At 42.0% G+C, this 12,049-nt stretch overlaps 1 protein-coding gene across 5 annotated transcripts in view; it reads right to left on the reverse strand.

The window, feature by feature from the left end:
- The window catches only part of USO1 (USO1 vesicle transport factor), a 74,943-nt gene extending 63,741 nt beyond the window's left edge, over positions 1 to 11,202 (reverse strand). For all 5 annotated transcript variants that reach the window (XM_070394850.1, XM_070394841.1, XM_070394822.1 and 2 more), the window contains exon 1: positions 10,986 to 11,202. In XM_070394850.1, coding sequence (XP_070250951.1) covers positions 10,986 to 11,051 — 66 coding nt within the window. In that variant the 5' untranslated portion in view covers positions 11,052 to 11,202. The remainder of the gene's footprint in view (positions 1 to 10,985) is intronic.
- Between the last annotated feature and the right edge of the window lie 847 nt (positions 11,203 to 12,049).

A 12,049-nucleotide genomic window follows, 5' to 3' on the forward strand; every position in this document is an offset into this window, starting at 1 on the left:
GTGAGAAACATGGATCGGTTGCTGCCCCGACTTGTATGCGCAGCAGTCAGGGATCCACCCACAACCTAGCTATGTGCCATGATAGGAAATCAAATCCACAAATTTTTGGTTCAGATGACAACACTCCAACCAACTGAGCCACCTGGCTAGAGTTCTTGATTCTTTGTTCTTGATTCTTTGTTCTCATTCCCTCAGCTGGAACTTTAGCCTGGTTCAGTGATGCATCTTTAACAATTCAAGTAAGGGCAGCATCCTAGGGATGGCAGAACAATGTATAAAGCAGCACCTAGGCCCCTGGACACCCTGAGGAGCAGAACTACACTACCTAGGATTGCCTTCTAATTGGCCTTTTAGTGGAGAAAGACAAACTTTTGTCTCAGAGCTCTGTTTTTTTGACCTCAGATCTAGCAGCTGATCCAAATACCTGAACTAATAAACTAATTTTACAGAAGAGGAAACTAGGCTCAGAAATAAGCAATAACCCCAAAAACACACTGCCTGTTTGGTGGCACAGTTCAAACTCTAACGGAGCTTCACACTTTCACACTTTTTCTACTATCCTACATTGCCTCTCATGCAGAGAAATGTTAGTCTGAGTACCTAATGCAGGTACTATAGGGACTGCAAGGTATTTTTTTGGTAAGTTGGGAAACACTGTAATGCAGTTTGTTTTTTGTTGTTGTTTTTTAAAATTTATTTTATTGATTTCTTACAGAGAGGAAGTGGGGAGAGGGATAGAGAGTTAGAAACATCGATGAGAGAGAAACATCGATCAGCTGCCTCCTACACACTCCCTACTGGGTATGTTCCTGCAACCAAGGTACATGCCCTTGACAGGAATCGAACCTGGGACCCTTGAGTCCCCAGGCCGATGCTCTACCCATTGAGCCAAACCGGTTAGGGCTGTAATGCAGTTTTAAAAATAATTTTAAGTCAATATTTCAAAATCTAAAGATTCATATAAAAATTCAGATTTCCCACCCTTTCTTAAAAAAAAAATCAACTTGGTAGCTAATGATAGCTAACATTGTATTTCATACAATTTAAGAAGCCATCGATTATAAGATTCACCACTTTTTAAAATGTATCGCCAAGAACAAAGAAATACTGCCAATTATAAGATGCAACCTGATTTCAGAGATGTTTATTTTAAATGCTAACGTACACCTCAAAATCGTTAAAATCTGGAATATATAGTACCTATTATGTGTCAGCTGTGTTCTAGAGTTCTTTATAGTTTTAACGAATAATGTTCAAAAAAGCCCTATGTGGTAGATACTATTACTGTCCACATTTCAGATCTGAGGTAACAGAGTTACATTGGGTGATTTGTCCAAGTTCACAACACTAGTAAGTGGTGGGATGGCATTCAAAGCCAAGCAGTTTGAGTGCTTAATCACTTGGTTAAATTAGATGTCTGGACCTACATTTCTGGAGGCCAACAACGGGCTGGAATTGAGCAATAGCTACACTTTCAAGTCAGGATATGCAGGCTCCAGGAGATTGAAAATGGCGGTGGAGGAAAGATGATGCTGCACGGACACGCTCCCAGGACCAAAATGGAATTACAACTAAAATACAGAAAAATTTCCTGAATAATCAAAGAATATGCAGGCTCCAGCTTCATCCCAGACCTCTGCTCTCTTCTCTAATCCAACTTGCTTCACTGAACAATGATGTGACCCAAATGACACTTTTAGGATTAGAATTTGTGACTCTTGCATTAAGTAACAGAATGCTATACTAGTATACTAACAAAAAGCAGTTTTAAAGAGAAAAAAATGTTGAGTAAAATTTAATCCAGAGTTAGTTTTATTTAGAGGGACCACAAAGGGATAATAAGGAAACACTCAAGAGACAGTAGTTCTTTACCTAATTCATATTATGCTAACTAGGTATGAAGGGCTCTGAGAGATAAAGACAATGATGAATTAGACATGGAACCTTTTACAAAGATGCTTTTATAGTCTATTACACTGGCAGTATAATTAACAAAAATAACTGAAAATACGGTATTTTAAATAATTTGTAATAAGGTAGCCTTATGTTTTAACATGCAAAGTTCTCTAACACATATCAATCAATGAAAAAGATAAGATATAGAAAACCATAAACAGTGTATCATTTATGAAAAAAGAGATAAATATGCTCATACAAATATGTAATTCCATATTGCACAAATGCACGATTATGCATAAAGGTCTGAAAGAATTTATACCAATTAAGAATAGTGGTTATTTCTGCAAAGAGAACTGAAATTGGAGATGGTAGTCAAAGAGGACTTAAATTTTACTAATATTATTTGCCACTTTGTATAATTAAAAAATGAAAAGGCTTATCAATAAAATAGGTGTAACATCATGCAGCAAATGCAGGTGATCATGTAGCAACTCTTCTCTGTTTTCAGTAACTGCCATGTGAGATTCTCAATTCCACTTACCAAGAAAAATATGAAAAGGACAAATCCCATGTACTAATTCATAATCAAAATTCATAATAATAACCTGACTTTAATGTTTGTTTGTTTTGCTACCCAATGGTGCCATTTATTTTTTTATTGTGATATACAAAGAAGACCAAAACAGAAGCAATGGGAATAGGAGAGACTAGGAAAGCAAAAAGTGAGATAAGGTATGTGAAAATGAAAAACCACTGAAAAGTAAAAAAAATAAATAAAAAAATGAAGGTGCCATAAAACTAGGATACTGAAGAAACATTTAAAATTTAATGGACATTGACATAATGTAGTTTGTAGTATTTTCTGACAATTCCTAATATAAATACATATTTTTTAAGTATTCAGTAACTATTTAACTGATATGCAAAAATGAAGAGCAGGAATTCCAATTTAAGAAATCTAATTCAACCATTCAGTCATTTATTCAACAAATATCTGTCAGCTCTAATGCCAATTTATTTAATGATTAACTTTGCCTTCATGAAGCTTAACACATGGTTATTCCTTCCTTGGAGAGAACTTTCCCATCCATGACTCATGACTGGTTCCTATAGGACTAAATTAATTCACGTTAACCAACTGTCAATTCATTTAAATGGAATATATATATATATATATATATATATTCTTTAAGGATACAAGAGCCAGATATCTAATTTTTAAATTAAACTCTATAAATGAAAATTTACAAAAAAAAGTAAAAGCCAGTCAGTCTTATCTTCAAATGGCCTAATTTATTATAAAAAAAAAAGTGGGAACATTACAAAACTAAACATCAGACAAATCCAATGAATCTAACACAATCTATTTCCATTATAATTATCAATAAGTCAACCTAGGAAATATATTGCTTCACTTATTCTCCATGCCTTCTTTAAGAAATGAATTATGGTTTCCAAAAGAACAGCCTTTTAAGGAAGTTATTATAATGTAACTCGTCTACCAAATAATCTATCACAAAAGCTAGCATCTCCAAGTCTAATATTAAAAGTTTTCAAATTAAAGGTAACATTTTATACAAAAAATGTTTATGGAATTTCTGCCTGGAGTATAAAAAATAAGCATGCCTTTTGTCTGATATCCACAACAGACAAAGCAGTAGGAATAATAGGAGTTAAGTATATAAAAAAAGAGAAATGGTATTTGATATCAACAATTTATATAAGAAATTCTTGCATTCTCTTCTAAGAGATAATCAGATTCAAGAGATTACAATTCTCAAATTATAAAGTATCAGGACTTATTTTATCTTTTAGGTATTAAAAGAGAAATACTTCATAAACTCCTTAATGCTGAGGATAACTAAGGATTTCTAAAATGTAGCATTCCTTTAAAACGGGTGGGGAACAATTTTCTGCCAAAGGCCATTTGGATATTTATAACATCATTTTTGGGCCATACAAAATTATCAACTTAAAAAAATTAGCCTGCTATATTTGGTCAAACATTTAATTAATTGACCCCTAATGACTTGGCAGGGCAGACCAAATGATTTCTCAGGCCTTTTACGTAGGGCCTGCGGGTTGAATGTTCCCCACCCCTGCTTTAAAAATATATTCTCTAGGACAATTTTCCCTAAATATGTTCCTCAGAACACTAGACCTACAAGGTTTCCTGGTGGGGATAAAAAAGGGGGTCTGGTCAAATAAATTTGGCAAACACAACTTACTTTATCTGCATCTTGAAAATATTTGAAAACTTAAGTCTTGTATAAATATTAGTTTTCTGTGTTTCATTTTTCATCATCACACAGCACACTTCTTTGGTAACAAAATTCCTTTGAGTACCTCTACTCACTTTCTTTGGAACATACTTTGGTAATGCTAGGGTATGTAAAATTTAAATGATACTAGTTTTTTAGAACCACATTAAGTAATCTAATTAATTTTTTAAAAAGCCATGTAGCTTTCAATAGATACTACTTAATAAAAATACTGTAAGAGACATCTTTGGTGGAATATACAAGTGATTTACATAAATTATTATTCTCTAACATTTATTGCAAGAGAGCCAAAAGAGAAAACACCTATCAGTTATGACACTGACCTGGTTATTAATGTAGAATATGAAACGATAACCCAAACAAGAGTTCAGACTACACATTTACAGTAACACTAGAAGCCCGGTGCACAAAATTCATGCACGGGTAGGGCGCCTAGACCTGGGCAGCGATCAAGGCCGATCGGAGCCTTCTGGCTGCCGGCTGGGGCCTTCCTTCATTCTGTGCCAACCCCTGGTGGTCAGTGCTCCTCATAACAAGCGATCAAACTCCCGGTTGAATTCCCGCAGGGACACTTTGTATATTAGCCATCTATACTAATAAAAGAGAAACATGGTAATTGGCGTATGACCGCTACCCTTCCCATTGGCTAATCAGCATATCCTTATGCAAATTAACTGTCAGCCAAGATGGCGGCCAGCAGCCAGGCAGCTGGAAGCTAACAGGAGGCTTGCTTGCTGTGGACTCCAACGTTCCCCGCCGGCCTCTGAGCTTCAGTTGGAAACATAGTAACATTTATAGAAGATAAACAAAACTCCAGAAACCTCCTGTCAGTCAGCCGGGATCTCAGAGCTGGAGTCGCAACATTGTTTCGAATACAGAAAACAAAGGCCAGAAACCTGCTTTCAGCCAGAGCCTCAGAGAGAAAGCCGGCTCTCAGCTCCAGTGACAGCCATAGAAGGTAAATAAATGCCAGAATAAAAAAAAAAGAAAAAAAGGAGAGGTTTGGAGCTTCAGTTGCCCGCCAGCCTGAAAACAGCCCTCAGCCCCTCACCCAGACTGGCCAGGCACCCCAGTGGGGACCCCCACCCTGAAGCAACAAGATGGTGGCTAATTTGCATACTGAAGGCAGGCGGCAGCAGGCAAGGCTGTCTGTGGTCTGGGACCCGGATCTGTGACCCTGCCGGGCGGGATCAGCGGAGCCGCGAGGCCTCCCGGCACCGGGATCAGCGTGACAGGGGGCAGCACCCAAACCCCCTGATTGCCCTGCGGCTCTGTGTGTGACAGGGGGCAGCGCCCCAACCCCCTGATCGGCCCTGCTCTGTGGGTGATAGAGGGCGGCGCCCCAACCCCCTGATTGCCCTGCGGCTCTGTGTGTGACAGTGGCGGCGCCCCAACCCCCCAACGGGCCCTGCTCTATGTGAGACGGGGTAGAGCCATACCTCCCCATCGGCCCTGCCCTGAGTGTGACAGGGTATGGCGCCTCAACTACCCCCCCCTCCCCACACGGGCCCTGCTCTGTATGTGACAGGGGGGAGCTCCTCAACCCCCTGATTGGCCCTGCTCTGTGTGTGACAGGGGGCAGCTCCCCAACCCCCTGATCGGCCCTGCTCTGTGCATGACAGGGGGGAGCTCCCCAAACCCCTGATGGGCCCTGCTCTGTGTGTGACAGAGTACGGAGCCTCAACCCCCCTGATGGTCCCTGCTCTGTGCATGGCAGGGGGCAGCGCCCCAACCCCCTGATCGGCCCTGTTCTGTGCATGACAGGGGGGAGCTCCCAAAACCCCTGATTGGCCCTGCTCTGTGTGTGACAGGGGGCAGCTCCCCAACCCCCTGATCGGCCCTGCTCTGTGCATGATAGGGGGGAGCTCCCCAAACCCCTGATGGGCCCTGCTCTGTGTGTGACAGAGTACGGAGCCTCAACCCCCCTGATGGTCCCTGCTCTGTGCATGGCAGGGGGCAGCGCCCCAACCCCCTGATCGGCCCTGCTCTGTGCGTGGCAGGGGGTGGTGCCGCAACCTCCCCATCCGCCCTGCTCTGTGCATGACAGGGGGCGGCACCCCAACTCCCCAATCGGCCCTGCTCTGAGCCCGACCAGGGGCTGCACCTAGGGATTGGGCCTGCCCTCTGCCACCCAGGAGCAGGCCTAAGCCAGCAGGTCATTATCTACTGAGGGGTCCCAGACTGCGAGAGGGCACAGGCAGGGCTGAGGGACCTCCTCCCCCCCCCACCAGTGCACAAATTTTTGTGCACTGGGCCTCTAGTTTATATATATTGATGGTATAAAATATGCTTGACCAAACTAAAACTATGTCTAAATTTAAGCACACACTCAATTTTTATTAAAAGAAAGTACAGCTGTGTTTATATTGTTAGCCCTTTTGGTGTTTAGGCCAGCTGATCAGAGTTTGATTTAAAAAGAGATGCCTTAACACCTTTCGTACTGCTCATGAGCTTTCTCGTGTTTCCGCATGCCATCTGTTAAGGACCGCTCACGAGTTTTCTCGTTTTTCACGCGCCATCTGTTATGGACCTTAGATGTTAACACACTGTCTTGTCCACATCGAATGAAGTGATCTCATTGGTGGAAACCATGCAGGTCAATCTACGAAAAACTATATAATTACACAAACCCATAAAGCATTGCATTGTATTTTGGTCATTCTAATAGTCTTCGTCTTCAAGTTCCTGGCGCTTTTAGAAATGCCCTCTCTCAGAAAAAGGAAGGAAACCAACAAAACGGATACACTTCCTTTCGTGTTGTTCCATTCTAAGGAAAACAATGAAATGGACAAAAAAGTAGTGCTGTATCTTATAAACTATGGACTTTTCAATTCATTTAGAATGTACAACGTCTTCAATCCACATGCAAAAATGAAGTATAAACAGTTTCTGCTATCGGTGGCGAGAGACTGGATAACGGATGACAATAATGAAGGCTCTCCGGAACCAGAGACAAATCTGTCCAGCCCTTCCCCTGGGGGTGCAAGGAGAGCACCTCGTAAAGATCCACCCAAAAGGTTATCAGGTGATATGAAGCAGCATGAACCTACGTGTATTCCAGCGAGTGGAAAGAAAAAATTTCCTATGAGAGCCTGCAGAGTTTGTGCCGCCCATGGAAAAAGGAGCGAATCTAGATACTTAGTAAATTTTGTTTGGTCCCTCTTCATAGAGGAAAATGTTTTACGCAGTACCATACATTAAAAAAGTACTAGGAACTTTAATTGTTTAATTGTTTTTGTAAATAAAAATGTTATAATTATTGAAAAACAACACCTAAAGTGCAATATGATCTGTAGTTATGATGATTTAAATAACGGGCAGTTTGCCCAAAAACGTGCAGTCCCTGACGTATGTCTTAGAGATTTCTATGCGGTACGAAATGTGTTAACAGTATGCTAACTCTGCATACTTCTATGGACTTCCGCCAATTTCCATGCTTTAGGGTACAACCTGCAAAGGGGAAACTCCCCTATGATTTATCATCAAATGTAGTTAATAACTGTCTTGGTATTTTCAATAAACTAGCTTTTGAAAAGGCATTATTTGGAAGGTAGATGGAAAATTAAGGCTGTGCAAGCATTATTAAAAAAAAAAAAAGAGTAGCATTTTTATTATAATTACTGTTTATTTGCACCCAGCAAAGCATGTCAAGGTTAGGAGGCTTTAATCATCAGAAATCATTGCCTTTCTCTATCTAAGGTAAAAAAGAGAGAAAAAAAAGGTGACTCTAAAATGTGAAAAGTTTAATGTGGATGAAATTCTAGAATAAAATATTCATAACTCTATACAGAATTATTGACTATCGTGATACAAATACTTACTACTTTGTCTTTGAAGAACATCTTAATACCAGTCCAAAACTACTCTTAACTGAGAGTATGATACACTAGATATTATACAATCAATAGTATAACCCTCACAAATCTTTTAAATACTCAAGTGTAGTAAGAAAAAGCAAGAAAGCAGGCTAAGCACAGTAAATCTGAAAAATTCCTTGAGTAAAAAGTTTGACGTAATGGACTTTAACCCTGTTCCCAAACTTTGATTCCTACATTCTTTAAGAAGCATTGTTTTAATACCTTGTACTTTGTAAGCTGCTATGATTATAGATCTGTGATTTCTTTCATATAACACTATAATTCATTCATTTAACAAATAATTGAGTATCTATTACTATGGAAAAATAAAGATTAAAATACATATGAAGCCTGCCCTAAAGACACTTAGAAGTCTGGAATAGATGAGACATATATAAATGGTAGAAAGAGAAATCTGTTTTAAATGTGAAGATTGCTCAGAGGGAAAACAGATTGTTTGGTGGGGGAAAGAAGTAAAGGATACAGATTAGGAAATGCATTGATGATAGATTTAAAGAACAGGTAGACTTTAGACAAAAAAAGAGGCTTTGTATTGGGAAAGATGAGAAAAGCATGAAAAATGGAAAATCACAATGAAAACAATTTAATTTTTCAGAAATGTAAAAACTACAAAATACTAAATAATAACATAGAAGTTAGCGGTCCCAAGCTCTGGCAACTTGAATTTCCAGGCCAGATCTAATCACCAATTAAAACATCTAATGTTGAACACAGAGCTCTATAAATATTTCTAAATTAGTGAGCCATGACCCCCTTATATCTATTATACTTCTTGATGGAATGAGATGGTGAAACACATTTTACTTATCCTGTAACTCAGAATAAATGATTAATTCTCTTCCAAAGACAAACTACTTTTCCAATTTTGAGTGTACATACTTAACGTTAGGCAAGAACAAGAACCCTCTTTCAGTTTGTAAATACAGCATACACTCAAATGATATTCAGGCTTCATTTTGAAATCATGATATAAAAAGTATGCTGTTCCATTCACCATGACAAGATCAAAGTGTTCTAGTCTCAGTTCTGCAATACTGTGCAGGTCGCTCTGTACCTGTTTCCGAACTTTTAAACTGAGGGGGTTTAACATGCATGAACTGCAAAGGGTCTTCCAGCTTTAAAATCCTGTACTCAATTGTACATCATCTTCCAACTAATAACAAAAAAAAGATAGTATTCTTCCTTTAAAAACATGGAATGAAAACTATCTCTGATTGAGCACATACTAGGTGTCAGGCTCTATTTCTTATTTCACTTAATCCTCATTACATCCCTAAGCGCATGCATTTTCCTTATTTTACTCATAGGGTACGAGCCATCTTTTATCTGTCCAACCCAATTACGGATGGAAGGTAAGGATTCAAATCAAGGTCTAACTCCAAAGCAAATTATAGCAAACCACATTTTAAAACTTGGTGCTCCAAACCACAAATATCAGACAAGACAAAAACAAAACACAACCACACACCAAAAGCTGAAGAGGTGGGCTGTGACTACGGCAATCTGGAGAGAGTATGGTTTTCCAATAGGGTAGCTCAGCTGCCTTGTAGCCCCACGTGGGAACCAACAAAAGAAGCCAAACACCAGTTGTATGTTTGTGTGTGTGAAATCTCCCGATTTCCAAATGAAGGAAAACAGTATTACCAGCTTCCAACTGCTTTAAACAGTTCTAAACCCGATCTGTAAGGTTACTTTTAATAAATTTCCAGATTAAGTTTTAAAATATGGGCACCAGCCATAAAGCCTAAGCTTTGAAGTAAAACTTGGTTGCATCCTGGCTCTATTGCTAGTAGTGTGATTTTGGTCAAGTTACTTCACCTCTGTCTCATTTTTTCAAAATCTGTAAACTGAGGATATTATCAACGGTCTTGCAGGGTGATTAGGGATTAAAGGAGAATGTGGATTTAAAAAGCTCAGCACAGTCTCCAGCACAAGGTAAGGGCTTGACAATAAAAGTTATTATTACCCTTCAGGATCCCAGTAACATAGAACATGGATCTATGTTCATAGGCATCCCAGCTATGTGTACGAATATTCCCCAGAGTCTGCCTTTAAAACCATGCTTTGTCACTTTTCTGTAGGCCTTAAATAAAAAGTTTATTTTTAAAAAGTCATACACACTCATTTCTAATAGATACTAATCAAACGTCACAAAGTTAAATTTATCATAAACCTAAAATCGAACCAACTCTCAGACTGTTTTCTGTGGCCAACAATTTTTCTAAAGTGATGCCGAAAATAGGGTTGCCACGAATTCAGACTTCTGCATAGGGTGAGTGTAAGGGAAAGTGGTGGTGGTGGTGCCCCCAAAGCTCTTTGAACTAGAAAGATCCCCACGACGTCCAAGTATTTCCCAAACGGCATATATCTGCGTGAGCCCGAAAAAAACGGGGTCCGAACTGTTGATGGGACAAGAGCAGGTGGCCTTGTGCCCTAGCGTGTCTTTTTATTCTTAGCCACAAGCTCTCGTCAACAGCTGAGTTTTAAACCCAGTCTCCCCCAAAGCCCCATTCCAGACCGCGAGAGAGGGAGCCGGACTTCAGGCTCCACTCGGCCAGTGGAGACACCAGCGAAAAGGGAGGAGGGAGAGGCCCGCGGCCTCGAGGGGCGTGGGAGACGGTCAGGCCACCCCTGCCCTGGATCGATCCCTTCCCGGGCGGCACCCAGCACGGACACCCCCTCGCGGGGCCTGCGGCGCTTAGGGACGCGGCTGCTGTCAGCCGGGCCGAGCCGCCGCGCTTGGTGGGGGCTGCGCTAGGGACGAAAGGGAATAACTCGGGGGGTTTCTGGAGAGAAAGGGAGGCGAAGGGGGAGGCGGCAGGTGGACCCACGGTGGGGCGCGGGAGGTGACCTCCGGGCCTCTGAGTCCTCCGTCCCCGTTCCTGCCCGGACCCTTCCCAAGTCCCGGACCCGCCGCTCCTCTCACCGTCTCGGCTTCTGTGTGCTGGGGTCCGGCACTCTGTCCCCCCATGACCCCGCGGAGGAAATTCATCTTGATGTTCGGCCACCGGCTCTACCGGCCCCTTCGGGAAGAAAAGATAACTTCCCCTGCCCTCCGCAGGGCCTGGCCCCCCACGTTCGCACTCCGCGGCCGCCGCCACCGCCGCCCTCCAACTCGGCGGCCGCTCCAGCCCCCTAAGCCCGGAAACACTTTTCGTGGAGATGCGCATGCGCGGAAACGTGGCATTACGTGGCGGCTCGAAGGGCGAAGGCAAAGGGGAAAAGTAAACGATAGGAGGTCCGTAGCCTGGGTCCGCCCAAGCCCCGCCCACTGCGCAGGCACCGCCCCCCTCCGCAGGGACACGCCTTCTGCTCCCGCCCCTCTGTGATCGCTGGGGCTGAAACCCGTCACCCACGTGGTCGAAGCCCGGCCCCGCCGGCTGGAGAGGATCCGGAGCGTGTGTACGTGTTTTGGCTTGCAGGGTGTGCAGTAGGCGCCGAACGGGACTGACTGCAACCTCTCAAATCTGGGGTCGTATTTTGAGTCGAAAGTGAAATTTTCCTTCGGCCGACGAGACAGGTAAGGAATCCCGGCCGCGGGGAGGGTTCATTTGGTTTTGCGGTGAAGCTTCTGATCCCCGAAAATTGTATTTGGTTGCATGGCTTTGTTTGGTGGTCAAAAGGGTGCTGGAGCCCCCTCATTCCACTGCCACAGGAGGGCGCATTTCTCAGCTTTTGCTCTTCAAACCTGTTAAAAGGAACGCCAGGTACACCGCTGTTTTCAAGTGGTGTGAGGGGAAAACCAATCGAACTCCGCATTTATCTCACTAGAGAAAATACATTGATCTGCAGTGTCAGTTTGGCAGCTAGTAGCATAATGTTTTGTTATTAACTCTCAAACCCTGCATTTCAGTTTGTGGGTGTGTGTTTTAGCATGAAAAAAAACGTCGTTTTTTTCAAATCGGTATGCATTGTTCCCTTCAAAATGAGATTTCCAGGTCCATATGCTTCTGGAGTAATTTTGTAGATTTCTTGAGCCCCAAAAGCGCA

The sequence above is a fragment of the Myotis yumanensis genome, unplaced genomic scaffold (genome assembly GCF_028538775.1).
Source record: "Myotis yumanensis isolate MYYU_CA2020_CCGP unplaced genomic scaffold, mMyoYum1.0.hap1 SCAF_1, whole genome shotgun sequence".
NCBI lineage: Eukaryota > Metazoa > Chordata > Mammalia > Chiroptera > Vespertilionidae > Myotis > Myotis yumanensis.